This window comes from Lagopus muta, chromosome 5 (genome assembly GCF_023343835.1).
Source record: "Lagopus muta isolate bLagMut1 chromosome 5, bLagMut1 primary, whole genome shotgun sequence".
Classification (NCBI taxonomy): Eukaryota; Metazoa; Chordata; class Aves; order Galliformes; family Phasianidae; genus Lagopus; species Lagopus muta.
In genome coordinates, this window is record NC_064437.1 from 36,198,031 (window position 1) to 36,215,033 (window position 17,003).

Below are 17,003 nucleotides of genomic sequence, written 5' to 3' on the forward strand. Positions count from 1 at the left end.
GTGCAGACTGGAGCAGCAGGCACCCAGCCCCTGTTCTGCCATAGGACCTGCAGTGCTGTGCTGGCCATGCCTGGCTCACCTCTAGCAGAGCATGCAGCAGTGCAGCACCCACCTGCCTTGTGGGGTGGCCATATCACAGAATCATATCATAGAATTTCCTGGGTTGAAAAGGACCACAATGATCACCCAGTTCCAACCCCCTGCTATGTGCAGGGTTGTCAACCAGCAGCCCAGGCTGCCCAGAGCCACATCCAGCCTGGTCTTGAATGCCTCCAGGGATGGGGCATCCACAACCTCCTTGGGCAACCTGTTCCAGTGCCTCACCACCCTCTGGGTGAAAAACTTCCTCCTCATATCTAACCTAAACCTCCCTGTCTTAGTTTAAAACCATTCTCCTTGTCCTGTCATTATCCACCCTCATAAATAGTCATCATTCATGAAGCCAGCAATCAAAAGCAAAAGAGATCTGCAGGACATGGCATTGTCCTTTACAAGAAGCCCAATGATACAACACAAGCACGTAATGAGGAGATGTATTTCCGAGGGGTGGAAATCTTAATTGTAATTTTATTTATGTTAATCTGAAAGTACAGCAAAATGGAATAAGCAAATAATTGACATGAAATACAACAGCAGCTTAACTTCTGATCACTGGAAGGGAACCTAGTTTAATCATGTGGATATTTCTGTATTCCAGAATAGTATCAGTTCTGCTTTTTTTTGTGAGTACATTCAACAGATGTAGCAATCACTATTGCACTGCTACAAGAGCAGGGCAATAACACTGCTGAAGCCTTATAGCCCACTTTGAACAGAACATGGTGAGCAGATGTTATGAGATACACTGAGATGCGTTTTTCCTGTGGGTAGGATGAGGAGAGCATTCTGCCTTATGATTTTGTATGTGGGGAGAGAGTAGTTATCCAGATCTCAGATAGCTTTTGCTTTCTACGCAGAGGAATCGGGAATTGTGAAGATGGATTTGACATGCAGTACTGCTTGCTTACATCAACATCATTTCTTAAATCCACATTTTTTCCCAAAGCCAGACATTGCTTCTGCAGCTTGCCCAGCTGCTTTTTCTACACCATCCTGTGTTGTCTTACAAGCCTTATCCACAGCTAGAAGAGAGGGAGAAATGCAACACGTAAGCAGAAAGCCTGAAAAAAGTGCAAACTAGTTCATTCAGTGTTTATGATGGGGAGGGGAGGTGAGAAAATGTTTCTACTATAAAAATACAGAGGCATATCTTGCCAGTGTCCAGCGATAAGAAACAGGCACAGGGCTCAGTGCTGTGCACGAGGCACAGCAGCTGGAGGCGAGCCACTTGCTGGGGGTCATCTGCTGGTGAGCAGAGCTACTACCAAGGAACACACCTGCAATCTTTTCCCGTCGGTGTTGTGAAAGGTCAAAACAGTCACCAAACCTACCTTTCTGGCCGGCATCTGTAATCTGGCTGACTGCATCCTGAGTAGCCTGTCCCAACGCACTCGCTGTAATTAAGGACAAAAGGTTCATTTCCACGTGCCCATTACAGACAGATTGTGCCCCTGTTAGAGATGCAGCCTGGGCTGTAGGGTTTCACTCATGGGCATGTGGTGAGTGGGGTGTCTGCTGTGGGATGGCATCAGCACTCCCTGGGAGCTGGACATGTCCGTGATGGTAAGAAGATAAAAATGTAAGGAGAAGAAGAAGCAGAGGTTAGCAGTGAGCTGGAGTGAGACATTTGGCTGTGAAGTTGCTTACTTTGCCCTACACTTGCTTTTATGGATTTTTAGAGGTTAATAGCCCTAGAGATATTTGGTCTCACATGCACTGTCCTCATGGGCTGCTTGGGTACAGTGCCTTTTTTTACATTTAAAAGAACAGGACAGGACAGGACAGGACAAGGGAGACTTTACAGAGATCTAAATAAACACAGAGAAGCGGGAGCTAGCACCAGAGTAGATCAGCTGCAGAAAACAAAGCATTAAAAGAGTGAGATGCTGCACAAAATATAAGCTGGTGCTGGCTGCAGGAGAAGTGACAGCCATCTTATCTCCTCTGCCAAAGGAATGGACTGCACACACACTCTGTAAATAATGTGCTACCATGAGCTGTGCGTACAGTGATTTGTTTCAATTAAGGGAAAAGCTGTTACATATTGCACAACAAGGTTGGCTCCCAATGCACTGTACTTGGTCCTACAATGCAGGAATACTTATGGCAGAAATATACGCACAGGTTTGTAAACCCTGCAAAATCTGGTGGTCACTGATGAACAAGAATACAGCAGGAACACACTTATATTTTTTGTTTCAGACAGTGCATTGCAATCAATATATACCAGCAGACACTGGTATTCAGGCCAAGCAGCAAACAGTAAGGGCAAACAGCAGCTCTTGGAAGCAGAGCAGATTAGAACACTCCACAAAGCATGAAAAAAGATCACAGTGAGCAATGCAATGCTACACACAAAAGCTTATTACCACCAACAAAGGCTCCAGAGCTCCCAACCCACCCAGTTTAGGATCTGTGTGGGGACAGCTGGAGGCTGACATGCTCAGCAGAGCTCTGTGGGCTGGTGGGGGCTGCCTGTGCCCAGCTGAGATCTGGAACTGCACCTGGGGCCAAATGTAGCCCCAGGAACAGAGAGGGAAGGAGAAGCTATGCTCTGCCTCAGTGTGACCTGCTCACCAGCAGGGCAGCAGCTCTTCACTGGGATATTTATGTCCCAGTCTGTATTGGTGGTGGTGAACTGGAGATCTTGTCAACTCCGATGGAGCTAGCAACATAGCTTCAGATTTAGGTTTCTGTAAGTGAAAGCAGCAACTGACCCCCTGCACATAGACAGTGATGTTCATCCTCCTTACCAGCATCTTTAGCCGCTCCTTCTGCCTGCTCCTTCAGCCCCTGGAAACCTCTACCTGACATGGTGGTTCCTGATGCCTCTGCCACAAGAAGTCCAACACCAGGGATGTGCAGCACACTGCCAGGGGTGTCCTGGCCTGTCTGCCTTTATATGTGTGCCAGGAGTCCTGATGGTGCTCTGGGGACGGTTGGTGCTATGGGTGGGGTTTGAACCTGAGGAATGAGAGCTGAAATTCTAAGCAGATGTCTTTACCCTTCCCAAAGAGGGTGTGCCCAGGTGGAGATTTCTGCTTCATCGCATTGTCTTTGCTTATAAGTTTGTTGTTTTTTAAAAATCAAAGCAAAAATATCTTGTTCCACCACAGTAGACAGAAACCACTGAACTCCTCACAAAGAGCTCTGGAAAAGTACTGCAGCAGCAGCACCTGAGCACATCCTGCACTCACCCTGCCCGGACTGCTGCCTGTTCCTTCCACAAGCACGGTGGTGGGCTCACAGGTGCAGCCCCAGCTTCCTTTGGGTTTTAGCATCTTTAATCACAGTGCACTTTTCTGGTCACATGCAATCCTCTCTGATGGTGAAAGCCCTAATTACCTGAGTTTTTATACAACTTCCCAGTTATCAGCTCCTGGTGGGTTGCAAGAAGCAACCACTGCTGGAGGCCTTGCCAGGCTGGGGGGAGGACAGCTGGATCAGCTTTGGCAGTCCTGGTGGAAGGGAAAAAACAAGTCCAAACAGCAAAGCCTGTCTACTAGTATAACTTTGTATTACTGATTTGATTGGTATAGCAATATTGTTTAAAATCATTTCCTTGCTTAACATCACTGCTTGAATAAAAGTGGCATTTCACGTGTCCCTACCAGCCTTTGAAATGTGTATTTTCTGTCACCAATCCTGCAGACAAAGAAACTTTGCACCAATAAACCACTGTGCTCAGACAGAGCAAGGCCAGGGCTTTGCCAGCAGAAGGGCTCCAGCTCCTCATTACTGCATTCCAGTTCACAAAGCGCCTGGTTCAGATGTTCACACTCATACCCACATTCATCTTCCTGAATAAAGATTTTTGGTGGGAAATGGGCACAAGAACAAGACACCGTGGGTAAGCTAGGGTGGGAAGCGACAGCTCTTGTAAGCTCAGTGCTTCATTAGTACCCAAGTGAGCTCGAGCAGCAGAAAACAAGCCTGAACACAACTGCTCCCCTCCGTGCCATCAGCTTGGCTGGCACTGTGCAGAGTGCTTTTCAACTTCTGCACCACTGGCACTGCTTCTCTGTTACTTCAGACAGTGATCCCTCTTCCTCCCAGACAGGGCCATTAGTATTTCAGTTATGCATTCCCATCATGAACCTTTCTCAATTCCTTGCTGACTTCTTTTTTTCCAAACAGTTTTGTTGTTGGCTTTGCAAAACCTCTGATAAAAGAAACCGAATATTTTGGGTCTCTTGGCAATTTTTTTCCAAAAGTATTAACATAGGTCCACTTGTCTTACTCAAATCTGAAAACCTAGCAACAACAACACTGCCTCAAACAGGCAGATCTCGCCAGTTTTCAGCACTCTGCTGTACTGCTGCCACCTGTTAATTTTGTGCAGTTGTGTTAGTGGAAGCACGAGAGAAGCCTGAAGCTTCCACCATTCACCAGGGCCACTACAGCTCCAAGAGAGATGCTCGGACCCCCACTGTCTGGATGTCCTGCCCCCTCATCTGTGCCATTGGGATTTCAGCTCAAGGGCCCCGCTGGCTCTGGCTGTGGAGTCTGTCTCACAACAATGCATGCTTGTATGGAACATAAAACATGCCCTGTGTTATAACAGTATTTTAGAGAGAGCACAGCATGGCTGTAATGTGATGTAATGTAATTCTTACCCTTAATATAATTATCCCGATTTCAACCAAACAAAAACGCTAAGCTCAAAACCAATGAAAGAAAACTACATATGTCCCCTGCAAGCTGACATGTGAAGTCATTATAATATAAACCAGAATAGAAGAAATAGTCATATGGCACTGATATGCACCCTATCACATAGAAATCCCATCTAATATATACCTTACAATTTCTATACTTCTACACATTATGAATAGTCCCACCTGACAGGACTAAGAGGTCTGTACATTAGCTGGCTTGCAGAGTTATGAAGCTGTGTCAGAAAATTATTGGAATGTAATGCATCATCTGTATTTACTTTGTGAGATAGCACTGCTTTTTGAATCGCAGTATGGCTTAGGTTGGAGCTTAAGACCTTAAGACCAACCAGCTCCAAGCCCTCTGCCATGGACAGGGCTGCAACCCAGCAGCTCAGGCTGCTTAGGGTCGCATCCAACCTAGCCTTGAACACGTCCAGGAATGGGGCACCCACAGATTCTCTGCATAGCAGCAGCGCCAGTGCCTCACTGCCCTCTGAGAAAAGAATTTCTTCCTAACATCTAACCTAAATCTCCCCTCTTTCAGTTTAAAGCCATTCCCCCTTATCACTATCAGACTGTAAAAAAAAACAGTCCCCCTCCTGCTTATAAGCTCCCTTCAAGTACTGGAAGGCCACAGCGAAGTCTTCCCAGAGACTTCTCCAAACTAACCAAGCCCAGCTCCCTCAATCTTTCTTCATAAGAGAGGTGTTCCAGCCCTCTGAGCACCCTTGTGGCCTTCCTCTGGACCCACTCCATCAGCTCCATGCCTTTCACGTGTTGGGTACCCCAGATCTGGACGCAGGACTCCAGATGGAGCCTCACAAGGGCAGAGCAGAATGGGACAATCCCCTCACTCTCCCTTATATTCACTGCTCTTTTCATGCATCTCAGGATACTCTTGGCCTTCTGGGACTGCAAGTGCACACTGCTGGTTCATGTCCAGCTTTTCATCTACCAGAATAAGTATTTCTCTGATTAACTTAACCTGTGCTGTATGCCTGGGTGAAAACATGATTTTTTCAATAGCCTGTTCACTTCGTTCATCCCAGACTTCACTTTGACTTTGTTGTACACTGTCAATAGCCTGTAACCATCACAGAGGCGATCTATCCCTCACCTGACAGACTCAACCAGCAAGTACTGTGGGATCGCTCATTTTGCTTGTCAGCTCTCAATTGTGCTGTCTCAGAAAAAGAAATCCTAGGGGTGGGGCAGGGTAGTATAAAGTTTTTTGAATATATTTTGAAAGCCAAATGCCAACACAAATGCCACTGTGCTCCAGTCTCTTGATTTCTGATGGTACTGGCCCACTGCCACAGCCTCTGAGCACATCTACAGTTTTCTATTCTTATTTCTATGGATTAACTTTTCCTGAATGGGTTTCCTGGGCTGAGTTGCATCACTCCATGTGTTGCAAGGTCGAATTGAACTGCCTACAGGTGGCAACTTAGTCTGGACTCTTGCCTCATTCAGTCCCCTGTGTTTGCTGAGGCTGCAGTCAGACCCTGGATAATGCCAGCCACTGCACCACACTGCAGGCAGAGCCACATGCTGAGGTTTCCTCATCATTTTGAGCTGTTCTAGAAGTTACTCTGCATGGCCAGAGCTGAGGTGTGGGAAAGCATTGTCACCAATGCTCCCCTATGGTGGTGCAGCCTGTCCCACCTGGATGCTCCCTGCCTGGATGCCCAGACTCCTCTGTATCTGTGCCCCCTAGGCTAGTACCTCCACACCATGACCTTTGGTGAGCAGCATGTTGTCTGCTCTAAAGAGAAAGAAAGAAACCCCAAACACCTTGCTCCTTAGCGAACCACGGCTGTGCCTGGAGCCAGCCGGCACCTTTCAGCCCACATAGCCTGGAGTCATTCTGAGTCACATACAAGGTGCTGCAGGGAAGCTTGGAATTGCTCTAACTCTGTTCCCACCTCACTCATGGCAGAACACGCCTCTGAGCACCCTGCGGTACAGCAGTAACACAAGCCTTCCTGCCTGCGTCACCCAGCAGAGGTGAGAGGCCCTTGGTCACAGCTAGAGCTCATGTTTTACACATGAGAACGGTCAAACAGGGTTAATTAAGTGGGAAGGGTTTACATTTGTTGGTTTTTCTTTGTTCAATTATACTTTCACCAGGACTGGGGCTTGTGTTTGCAGCAGCCAGGTAAGCATAGTAATGTGATTTAACCTCAAGAAATAGATCAATTTGCTGACAAATAGATGGAGTTAACACTAAGCTGTGCATTACTCATATAAAAGATCAAACTAAAGCTGTTCTAGATAAGCTAAATTAACCCTCCAGACATATAGCATTTAATAAAAAATTAACGGATCTTAGCTTCCTGCAGGGCAGACCCTTCTGCCTTCAGGGACATGCTTTCACTCCCCTCGCCCCAGCACAGACTGTGCCCTCTGCTCTCCTCACCCAGGCTGGGGCCTGGTGCTGGCTGGCCTAAGGCAGCAGTGGGAGGAAATGGAGGCTGCCAGACATGGTGGGGTGACACAGGGTGACCGTGTCCCAGCCTCCCATTGTAAGGCTGGTGACAGCCTTGTGCAAAGCACGTGAGCACCTAGCAGCAGGGGCTGAACCCTGCCGGCCCAGGAAGCTGCCCACATTCAGGTATTTATGCAGTAATTGAGCAATGCTTTCAGGATTACAGATCGAGCTACAGGTAAGTAAATATCAGTTACATCATTTCCTTCCCACAGGAAAAACAATGCTGCAGCGTCCACAAGTGGCATGCTGAGAGCTTCTCTCATGAGCACAGAGCTCCCTGCTGCAGAGCAGCTCTTCTGCTCTCCTCACTCTGCAGTTTCAGTTTTCCTGTGTTAAGTTGCTTTGGGTGAGGGCAAAGCCTATATGAGAGAACACGCATTTGGGGAGTGGCTTTCCCCTTATTTTGAATCACAGGCTGGCTCAGCATGCATACCTGCTTTCCTGTGTGGTCCTCTTCCTCTTGTGCCCAGCAGGACATACAGCTGCACCACCGTAAAGCAAAGCCCCTAGCCTCCTGCTGCTGGGTGTGAGCATCACGACCCTTTCTGTCCCTTACTCTGTGATTGAGTTTTGTTATTCTAATTGGCAATTCCGAGAATGCTTTGCAGAGCACCAGAGAAGAGTGTGCACCTGTGAGTCACAGCTGCCTTTGAGGGACCTTGTTACCTCTGGCAGTGCTCTTTGGTTCTCTGCCCTTGTGGAGATCAAACACCCACTGCAATGGAAATCCTGTGCTCTCAGCAAGGCAGTGTCTTATATGTAGAGCTAATAAGTGAGAGAGGCTAATACCTCTCTTTCACGCTACAGCAAGTCTCTCCCGCTATGCCTCCAGCAGCTGCCATCATTATGCACTTCAGTGAATGCCAGAATTCTGATTTCAAGCAGCCCAATCTTTGCAGTTTGCGCTGGCTTCTCTTGAATCCAGGGCTGCTCTGCCTGTCAGTGAATAAACCCAGCACTTTTAGATTAATACAGATTGATGCATTTTAAAATCTTCCTTCAACCATGAGTTCTGCTCTGAAACATGCCACTAGACCCACCTCGCCACAGCCCTCCTGCCTGGACCTGCAGTCACACATCAGGTCTCACCAGTTTGTGCCCATCGTGTTTCTGTCATTACATACTCAAAGACATCAGGAGAAGGTTTTCATGCTCTGCTGTGTGCAGGGTACGCAGCAAACAACAAATGCCAGCTGAGCTCCACATGACTTTCACATTCCTTTATAAAAGCTCATTTTTTTCGAATTTCCCCTCACATGCAACCTCTTAAACACAAGGACATTCTTAAAAAGTGAATAACCTCTATTTACTTAAAGTCTCTATTTTTTCAACCCTGATAGACAGACAGCTGGCCTATCCATACCACTTGCCTTCAGAAATAATAAGTTGTCATTATTTCCTTCATTGATGCCATTACTAAGGCCCTCACCATCTGGGGATGCCTCCTGTATTTTAATGGCATGTTTGCATGGAAAGAGCTCCTCAGCTTAGCAGGACCAAGATCTAAACCACGCAAATAAAACTGACAGAACAAAAACTTGTTCAAATACTTTTTTTATTAGTTAAAATAAAAAATAAACTCCACAATACCTAGACACCCCAAGTGCCAGTGGTGGTGGACATGAGCCATGGATCAGTGAGCCCACTAAAACAAACTGGAGCACCAGAACACGCAAAGCTGGGGGTCAGGAAGCCACGAAGGATGTGGGGGGGCTAGGGGGGAACCCCCAGTACAGTGTCACCCTCTCCTTACAACCAGAAGCTGACTTACATTGTATATTAAGGTTAATGAGGTGAGTGAAAGACTACAGTGCTGAGAGCAGGCTGTTCCTGCTGCAGTGTCAGCTAGTATTTTCATGTATGCTCTTGGGATTCCAACTTTTGAGATAGAAGTTGATTAATTGCCTTCATTTTCACCCTGTGAGAAAAGTAAGAGAGGAAAACAGTTACACATTTTGACAAACAAAACGTGTATAAGAGAAACTAGGAGCATAATTCACACTGGTAGTCTTCAGGCTGAGCCAGTAAAAGACAGAGCACCAGGAGAGTGTCTGTCCATTTGGGCAATGAGAGCTCCACTGCCCTTGTTCAAGGACTGAGATGGGACCCAAAGCTGGCATTTGGCTTTAAGAGGGCATTGTAGCAACAGTAGATTAAAAAATAAAATAAAATAAAGGAAATAGCTTAAAATTTTGCAGAATCTAACTTGTCTTCTAAAGTCTGGTTGAGAACAGGCAAAAGCTAGTCCATGTGATTGAGCAAACCAAAGGAAAACATTAGTTATTATGTGTGTGTTCGTGTTCCAAAATAAGCCAAAATGAAGCAGCAGCTGACAATCTCAAAACTCATGGCAACCTCCTGGCCCTGATAAAGCAGCAAAACATGGAGAACCTCTGAGCTTTGCCAAACAACTGATGAGAATGGGAATGCCGATGGGCTTCACGTGCAGCAAGCCTACGGTCACCACTGCACAGAGGGAAAGCCAGCCCCACAGAACAGCTACATGCAGGCTGGAGGTGGGGATGGCAGGGAGCAGAGCTCAGCACGGCCTTACCTCTCCACCGCCTTCTGTGCTCCCTGGTGCAGCTGGCTCTCCCTCAGCCGCCGGCTGCTGCGGAGCCAGGTCCTCCTGCAAGGCACAAGGGAGATGTTGGCCTCGGCTGCCATCACCCGCCTGGGACAGGCTGAGCAGGCCACACAAAGCAACCCCAGCATTACACAAACAAACAGAACGCCGCATTTAGCATCTGGTCAATCTTGTTCTTTTTCTGGCATTTTCTTTTGTGTCTCTGAGATCAAACACAATCGTGACTCTCTCTGAGCACCCGCCCTGCTGCAGGCTGCTGTCATGTGGCTCCTAGGGGAGACGGATCCACAGGGAAATGAAATTGCCTGCCTACAGGCAGCACAGAAACAGCATCCCTCGCAGCTTTGGGCACTGTCCCCAGCTGCCTTCTGAGAACCATCAGTCCATCTGCGGATGCTCCTCATGACAAGCACAGCAGGGCTTCTTCCCTAGGAAATGTGCCCTTCATTTGCGTTGCATCGTTAGCTGGGATGATTACTGCTACATCCTCTGACTTGGCTCCCCTCTACTCAGCTCTTGTGAGGCCCCATCTGGAGTACTGTGTCCAGGCCAGGGGCCCCCAACACAAGACACAGAGCTCTTGGAGCAGGTCCAGAGGAGGGCCACTAAGATGATCAGAGGGCTGGAGCACCTCTCCTATGAGGAAAGGTTGAGATAACTGGGCTTGTTTAGCTTGGAGCCCAGGTACTCTGATGACATAAAACCACCTGCGTGATGGATACCAATAACCCAACAAAGTGGGAGCTAAGGCTGCTGGGGGACACCATGGTGCTGCTTGGGTCACTTCACTGCCTTCTGTCAATGAGAAAATAAGGAGAGGCTGATCTGTGCTCAGGAAGCTGCACCCAAAGGAGTGGTGTGGGCACATCCCCCCCACTCAGAACTTGTGCTGCTTGTTGTGTCTGTTCAGCTGTGCGCTGCCAAGGCTGCACTGCAGCAGGGTAATGGTGACTCACCTCTATTTATAGAAAGGGAAGCTACCGTGCTCCCTGAGAGCTTTCCTGAGCAGCAGCAGCAGGAACCAGCACAATCACAGGATGGAGAGGTGTCAACCTGTGCTGAGGAGTTCTTCTGGCTACTGCTTTCTCACGCGCTCCCACCCAGACCAGAGAACAGCAGGCACAGGCAGGCATCAGCAGGATGGGGTCTGGGTGATGGGCTGGGGGAACACGCAAGGGAAGGGTCTGTGCTGTGGCTAGGGAGCAGAAATTGATGGGTGCCCACCTTGGGTCGCAGGGCAGTGCCTTCTCATCCTCTCGTTAAAAGGGATAAAATGGTCTAAGGGAAAGGCATGATACAACCACGGAGCAACTAGTCAGCACTGCTGTTCTTCAGTGGCAAGCAGACAGATCTTTTTCTCCTCAGAAATATATTGTCTTAGCAAAAGTACTTAGAACAACAACAAAAAAAACAAACAACCTTTCATTTAGATTGCTAAGGGCTGTTTTCTTCTATTCTGAACGGGGAATATTGAACCTTTTGGCTTGAGAAGAGAGACACGCAGTGGCTGAACTCAGAAGTTACAGGAAAAAAAAGTTTCAGGAACAGTATTCAAGATTTTGTTTACATATTCATATAGAATATGTACACTATGGAAGATTCCTGTATATGACCTTTTTGTTCCTGTGGTGCAACCATCTTCATCTGAGCAGAATGAAGGCCATCTACACACACTGTTCCTACTCTGAATGCGCAGCTGTTAGGAAAGCCACAGCACTGACACAGCACAAGTGTGCTGGGCCCAGTGCAGGGAGGAGCAAGGGGACTGCCCAGCTCTCACAAATAACTGATGCCTGCTGACGTGCTCTGTGGGGCGAGACAGAAAGCAGTCAGAACCGATGTGCTGAGATAAGCTGACAACTGAGCCATACAGAAATGGGAGGGAAACATGGGGACGGTCGAGGTGGACGGAGATCCACGGGGAACATGAACTGCTGGGGAACCCTCTCTGGTCACCAGAGAGGTTCAGTGTGTGTATGCACACGTGCTTGTTCCCAGCCACGCTGTGTCTGCAATGCAGCAGATTTTGCGCTGTGTCATGCAGACAAAAAAAAAAAAAAAAAAAAAGAAAATCAATCCTCATCAGAGATGACGATGCTCAACGGGTGTTAGTCTCACTGGAGTCCCTCACTGCCCACTGCAGGCACTGAGATGGGTGCAGAGCCATGGACAAAACCCACTACTGATGGTCCTTGATCCTTTGTGAATCAAAAAGAACGCGCAGAGTGTGTTAGCTTTTAAGTAAAATACCTTTAAAAACCTCCTCCCAAACAGACAGACCCTTCACACACTGTGAACAGGTTTGTTTTTTTTCCAGCAGGCCTCTAAAACACACTATAGAGCCTGGTGCTGTGAGGGCCAGTCCTTGGCCACATTTCCATTAGCAAACAGAGCTCTGCTGCTGCCCAGCCCGTTTCCTTCAGTGCAGCAGGTCACACTGCCAGCCATACCGGGTCACACAAAGGTACTCAAGGCTCATCACTCCCTATCCAGACTGCTGCATGCATACCTGCAGCCTCACCACCATTCCCTGGCACAACAGAGATTAACCATATCCCCAGGGCTCAGCACTTCTCCTGTGTGAGCCCTCTCTGCATGCTTTCAGGGGGACGTTTTGCGTCACTCAGAACCACTTTTGTTGGACTATTTTCTCAGGGTTTATGCGGTGTGTGGAAGTTTTGTTTCACATCACAATGGGTTTACTTTCAGGCCAGGAAATTCATCAGCCAACCGTCTGAACAATTAAACCCATTTTGGCCGGCTTTGCTTTGCTTTGATTCTGGGTTTGGGTGTTCTGTAACTAACCTGGCTTGCCTCACGACCAGCGCTATTCATCACAGCTCTCAAAAGAGGGTAAAAACAAGCGGGCTCAGCAAGAAGACCAGACCCCCAGCCAGCCTCACACACAAGCTGCTGCTGCTCATTACTTCTTGGGAAGTGTCCTGTCTAACAGGCAGACAGACCTTCCCTGAGGAGATGTCGTGCTCAGGCACATAGCCCTCAGTTCCACACTTGAACCAGCTCAGAGCTTCCTGCTGTGAAATCACCAATTGTAAACAGTTGCAGATATTTAAAGCATAATCCAAAGACAAGCTCTGTTCCGCAGGCCACCAAAGGCACAAACGTACCTTTTTTACAACTCCTGTAGTGGCCACGATGGTCTCTGCTCCTTCTACTGTCTTGTTGGCCACCGTGTTCACGCTGGCTACCACTGCCTCTCCCACCACGTTGGCCTGCTCCTTGGTCTTCTCAGCAACTGGGATTTCAACAACAGAAAGTCAGTCAGCTCACTGCTGTCAGAGGCTGCTAAAGCAAGGCACAATAAGATGGCTGCACTAAGATAAGGGAGAAAATTGGCCCTGCATCTGAAATGCTGCTCAGAGGAATGCAAGCACTTAAGCCACTCAGCCTTCACGTGCAATTGGAGACTGAAAAACTCAGTGTAAGATACTAAGAGACAGTCAAGCAAATGAGGTATTTGTGCTACAGGCTGTGAGCGCCTCTCCATGAGCACTCTTCATTTGTTCTGTCTGATGTAATGCAGCTGGTAGAAAACAGTAATTTGGTCACAGAACTGGTCAAAGAAAGTATTTGTTGCTCTCCTTGCAAGGCAGAGCTGCCTGGGCCTCCCAGAAGGGTCCCTGTGACCAGCAGGAGTCACCCAGGCCATGGCTGCGTCTAGCAGGACTGGTGCAGGCATCCATTTTGGGAAACTTGTCTCTGTGAAATGCATAACTGCTGTAAACCAGCCGTGTCTGCCAGGTAATGTCTGCTGGTTGTTTCTGACCTGCTCTCATCCAAGAGCACTGCAAGTGTCAGACCCAAACCATCGCTCCTCTGTTCACTGAATGCATGGTCACACAGACTCCCATATTCCCCAGGGATCCCCTGTCAGGCAGAACCGATGGGGCTGTGCAACCCAGGACAGGTATCTGCATCTCCCTCGGGGCGGTGTGCTTACCTGAGGTCACACTCTGCACTACGCCTTCCTTGGTTTTGGTACCTGTGAGAGGGAACAAGAAGGAACAAGCCGTCCATCAGCGTTCAAGCACAAACAAATTGTATTTCCCAAATGAAAAAAAGAGTTGACTGGAGGTAATCACAGAATGGCTTGGGTTGGAAGGGACCTCAAAGATCACGAATCTCCCCGCCACAGGCAGGGCCACCAACTTCCACATTTAATACTTGACCGGGCTGCCCGGGGCCTCATCCAGCCGGGCCTTGAACACCTCCACGTGCGTGCGTGAGAGTGCGCGCAGAGCAGAGGCGCGTCTCGTTTGTGGCACGAGCACTGAGCTGAGAGCCGCGCCGCCGCGTACCGACCCACGGCCTTCGATTTCAGCCGCCGCCGGGGCCGCGTTGCGGTGCACGGGATGGCACAGCCGGCGGCTCGGAGCCGCCCCGCAGAGGAAACGCCCAGCCCTGCGGCCGCGCCCGCTGACTCAGCCCGGCCCCGCCTGGCAGCCGCGTCTGCTGCGTCAGAGCAGTCTGCGGCGCCCCGGCGCCTTGCGCTCGTCGGTCCGCGGCTGCGGGGGTGCCCGTGTGAGCGTTCCCAGCGCCTGCCGCAGCTCCTCGTGTCCCTGAAAGACCCAGCGCAGAGCACGGAGCGGGGCAGAACTGGGGCTGTTACCAAACCTCTCGTCGTCTCCGCCTATGCTCGGTCCTCATTGCACGATTTGAGTTGTAAAGCCTTTAGAAACCGTGGTAAGGAGCTCAGATCTCCTGAGCGGGCTCTGCATCTCTCCCCACAGCCAGGAGAATATAAAAATCAGGTCAGAGCGTAGAGATGCGGAGCGCTGCCCAAAGGAGATGCGAGGAATTCAGTTCAGAAATTTGGAAGTTTCCTTCCTAACATCACTGGGAGCAGGAGCAACACCACAGGCTGGCTCACACACAGCCATTTTCAGGCTCTTGCGGCTGCCTCAATTACGTACAGGGATGCTGAGTGCCTTTTGCTTGTGAGTCAGCTTCAAACTGAAATGTGAGCTGCTACGTGCGTTCATTTGCAGCGTGCCATGAGCTGAGCGTTTAAAAATTCAGGATGAAGACATAACCAGGGCTGCTGCACATAAATTTTGTATTTATTTCATCTCCAATTTAAATCTGTCTCTACACATACAGCTATTGCCAATATAGCTGTTTTAAATACAGCAGCTGTGGGTACGGTATCTGAGGAGCCTGCTCACTTTCCCACTGCCCGACCCTCCCACATCTGGAGGACAGGAAAGCTGTGCCAGGTGCTGCTGTTGGCACCAGGGTGAGCAGGCCTGGGAAGGAGACTCTGCAGATGGATGGTACCTGGAGCATCCGACCATCCCGACATGTACTCTCATGCACCAGGCAGTGCAGGAACCAGGTACTGGGGGTGACCTTGAGCAGAGAAGGTTTGAGACATGATGGTAACTGAAGGATTTCTGGGCCGGGCAGCAGTCGTGCTGTTTCTCAGAACCTGCCCATGGGGCACAATGAATGTGAGTATCTCTAGTGAAGTGAGACTGATGTGCATACAGGCAATGAAACAGAGAAGGATTTCAGGATCAAAGGGTGTGTTTGTGGGTACAGGTGCATCCTCCAGCCCCACTCCTGACACTGTGGGCTATTGGCATGGGCCAGCCAGCATATACCTCACACCTGGGTGCAGTGGGATGGCAGTGGGGGGAGGGTGAGCTGCACCATGCAGGCACCCAGCACTCAGCACGGACCTGCCAGTCACACACCCGCTGCTCCACACCACACTGCTGCCACATCCCCAGGCAGAAGAAGGTTCTATGCCTGGCTCCCAGCTAGGGAAACTGAGGCACGAGATGTCTGCAGCATCCTAGGATTATGCAGCTCTGTGCCAGGGCATCACCCAGACCTCCCACCATTCACTCCTCAGCTCTGCCACACAGCAGTGTCACCAGACTTTCTCAGAGACAATTTATGAGGCAGTCCACGCGCAAAAGCAAATTGAAAACATCTCTCTTACCTACGTACATCACACCTTCTTTAGTCTTCTCCGCAGCCTCTGTCACTCCCTGCTTGGTCTTCTCTGCAGCAGCCACCACACCTTCTTTAGCAATAGAAAATCCTTTCTTAAAGACATCCATCTTTCTGGCTGCCCAGGGTAGCAGCTGGGTGCAGGGCAGCAGCAAGCGGCTCCTTGGGAGGGGTCCTGCAGTCAGCAACCCTGCCCTTGTTAGATCTTGCCTCCCCTGCCAGGCTCTGTGTCTGCTCCGGTTCCTCTGCTGGAGGAGGATGGTGAGACAAACCTTGCAGCCTTCTCTGGCTCTTATTGATTAAGTGCACTGCAAAGTAGCCAATGCCTGCAAACAGCTGGTACTGAAATATTAATGATATGGATCTGCCTGGTAAGATTTAAGGAGGGAGGGGGAGAGGAGGAGGACAGAGGTACGTAAGAGACTTTCTGGAAATCCTCCAGGTAGATAAAGCTTTTAAAAGACGCTGCGGTGCTCTCGCTCAAGGATGCTCTCAAGAGGAGATGTTTTATCCAAAGAGCTGAGTTCCTGAAAGCGCCTCTGCCCAGGGCTGCAGCAAGCACAGGCTCCTCAGGGTCCTCAGGAGGAGAAAAGCATGTGAAGTGCTGGTAATAAACCCGACAGGGACAGCTCTCCAGGTTAGCTGTAAACAGAATGCATCCCACACAAAGCAGTAACAAGAACGTGGTTTCTCATAAACGCTGACTGAGAAGGGGAGCAGATAGCGCTTGTGCCCAAGGACAGCATGCTGGAAAGCCCAAAAGCCACATCTGAAATGTCTGAAAGTGGCCCCCCCAGCATCAAGTACAAATCACAGTTTGGGCTTGACTACACACCCCATCATAATAGCTTTAAAGTGAGCCAGGGTTTAGGTTTAGGTTAGATATTAGGAGGAAGTTTTTCACACAGGGTGGTGAGGCACTGGAACAGGTTGCCCAAGGAGGTTGTGGATGCCCCATCCGTGGAGGCATTTAAGGCCAGGCTGCATGTGGCTCTGGGCAGCCTGGTCTGCTGGTTGGCGACCTGCACACAGCAGGGGGTTGGAACTGGGTGATCATTGTGGTCCTTTTCAACCCAGGCCATTCTTCAGTTTTATGAGAATGGTTAAAGACACGATGGCTGTAGGGGAAATCTTGCTTTTATTTGTTTCCGGGCTGAGCCACTGCAGAATGATGTCGGTGGGAGGACTG

General features: G+C 49.3%; 2 protein-coding genes across 4 annotated transcripts; both read right to left on the reverse strand.

Annotated features, from left to right (window-relative positions):
• Nucleotides 1–583: 583 nt before the first annotated feature.
• ADIRF (adipogenesis regulatory factor) lies at nt 584–7,894 on the reverse strand. Of its 3 annotated transcripts, XM_048945936.1 has the most exons (5): nt 7,682–7,894; nt 3,445–3,557; nt 2,853–3,063; nt 1,431–1,493; nt 584–1,121 (listed from the first exon to the last, which is right to left on the reverse strand). In XM_048945936.1, the coding sequence occupies exons 3-5, from the start codon at nt 2,911–2,913 to the stop codon at nt 1,015–1,017; spliced, it is 231 nt and encodes a 76-aa protein (XP_048801893.1). In that variant the 5' UTR covers nt 2,914–3,063; nt 3,445–3,557; nt 7,682–7,894; the 3' UTR covers nt 584–1,014. The 3 variants fall into 3 exon arrangements, with proteins under 3 accessions (XP_048801893.1, XP_048801892.1, XP_048801891.1); XM_048945935.1 differs by lacking the exon at nt 2,853–3,063; XM_048945934.1 differs by lacking the exon at nt 2,853–3,063 and having other exon boundaries at nt 1,431–1,550.
• A 913-nt stretch (nt 7,895–8,807) lies between these two features.
• Nucleotides 8,808–16,549, reverse strand: SNCG (synuclein gamma). The gene is made up of 5 exons (XM_048945380.1): nt 15,804–16,549; nt 13,797–13,838; nt 12,964–13,091; nt 9,803–9,877; nt 8,808–9,166 (listed from the first exon to the last, which is right to left on the reverse strand). Exons 1-5 carry the CDS (start codon nt 15,922–15,924, stop codon nt 9,146–9,148), a joined length of 387 nt encoding a protein of 128 aa, XP_048801337.1. The 5' UTR covers nt 15,925–16,549; the 3' UTR covers nt 8,808–9,145.
• Between the last annotated feature and the right edge of the window lie 454 nt (nt 16,550–17,003).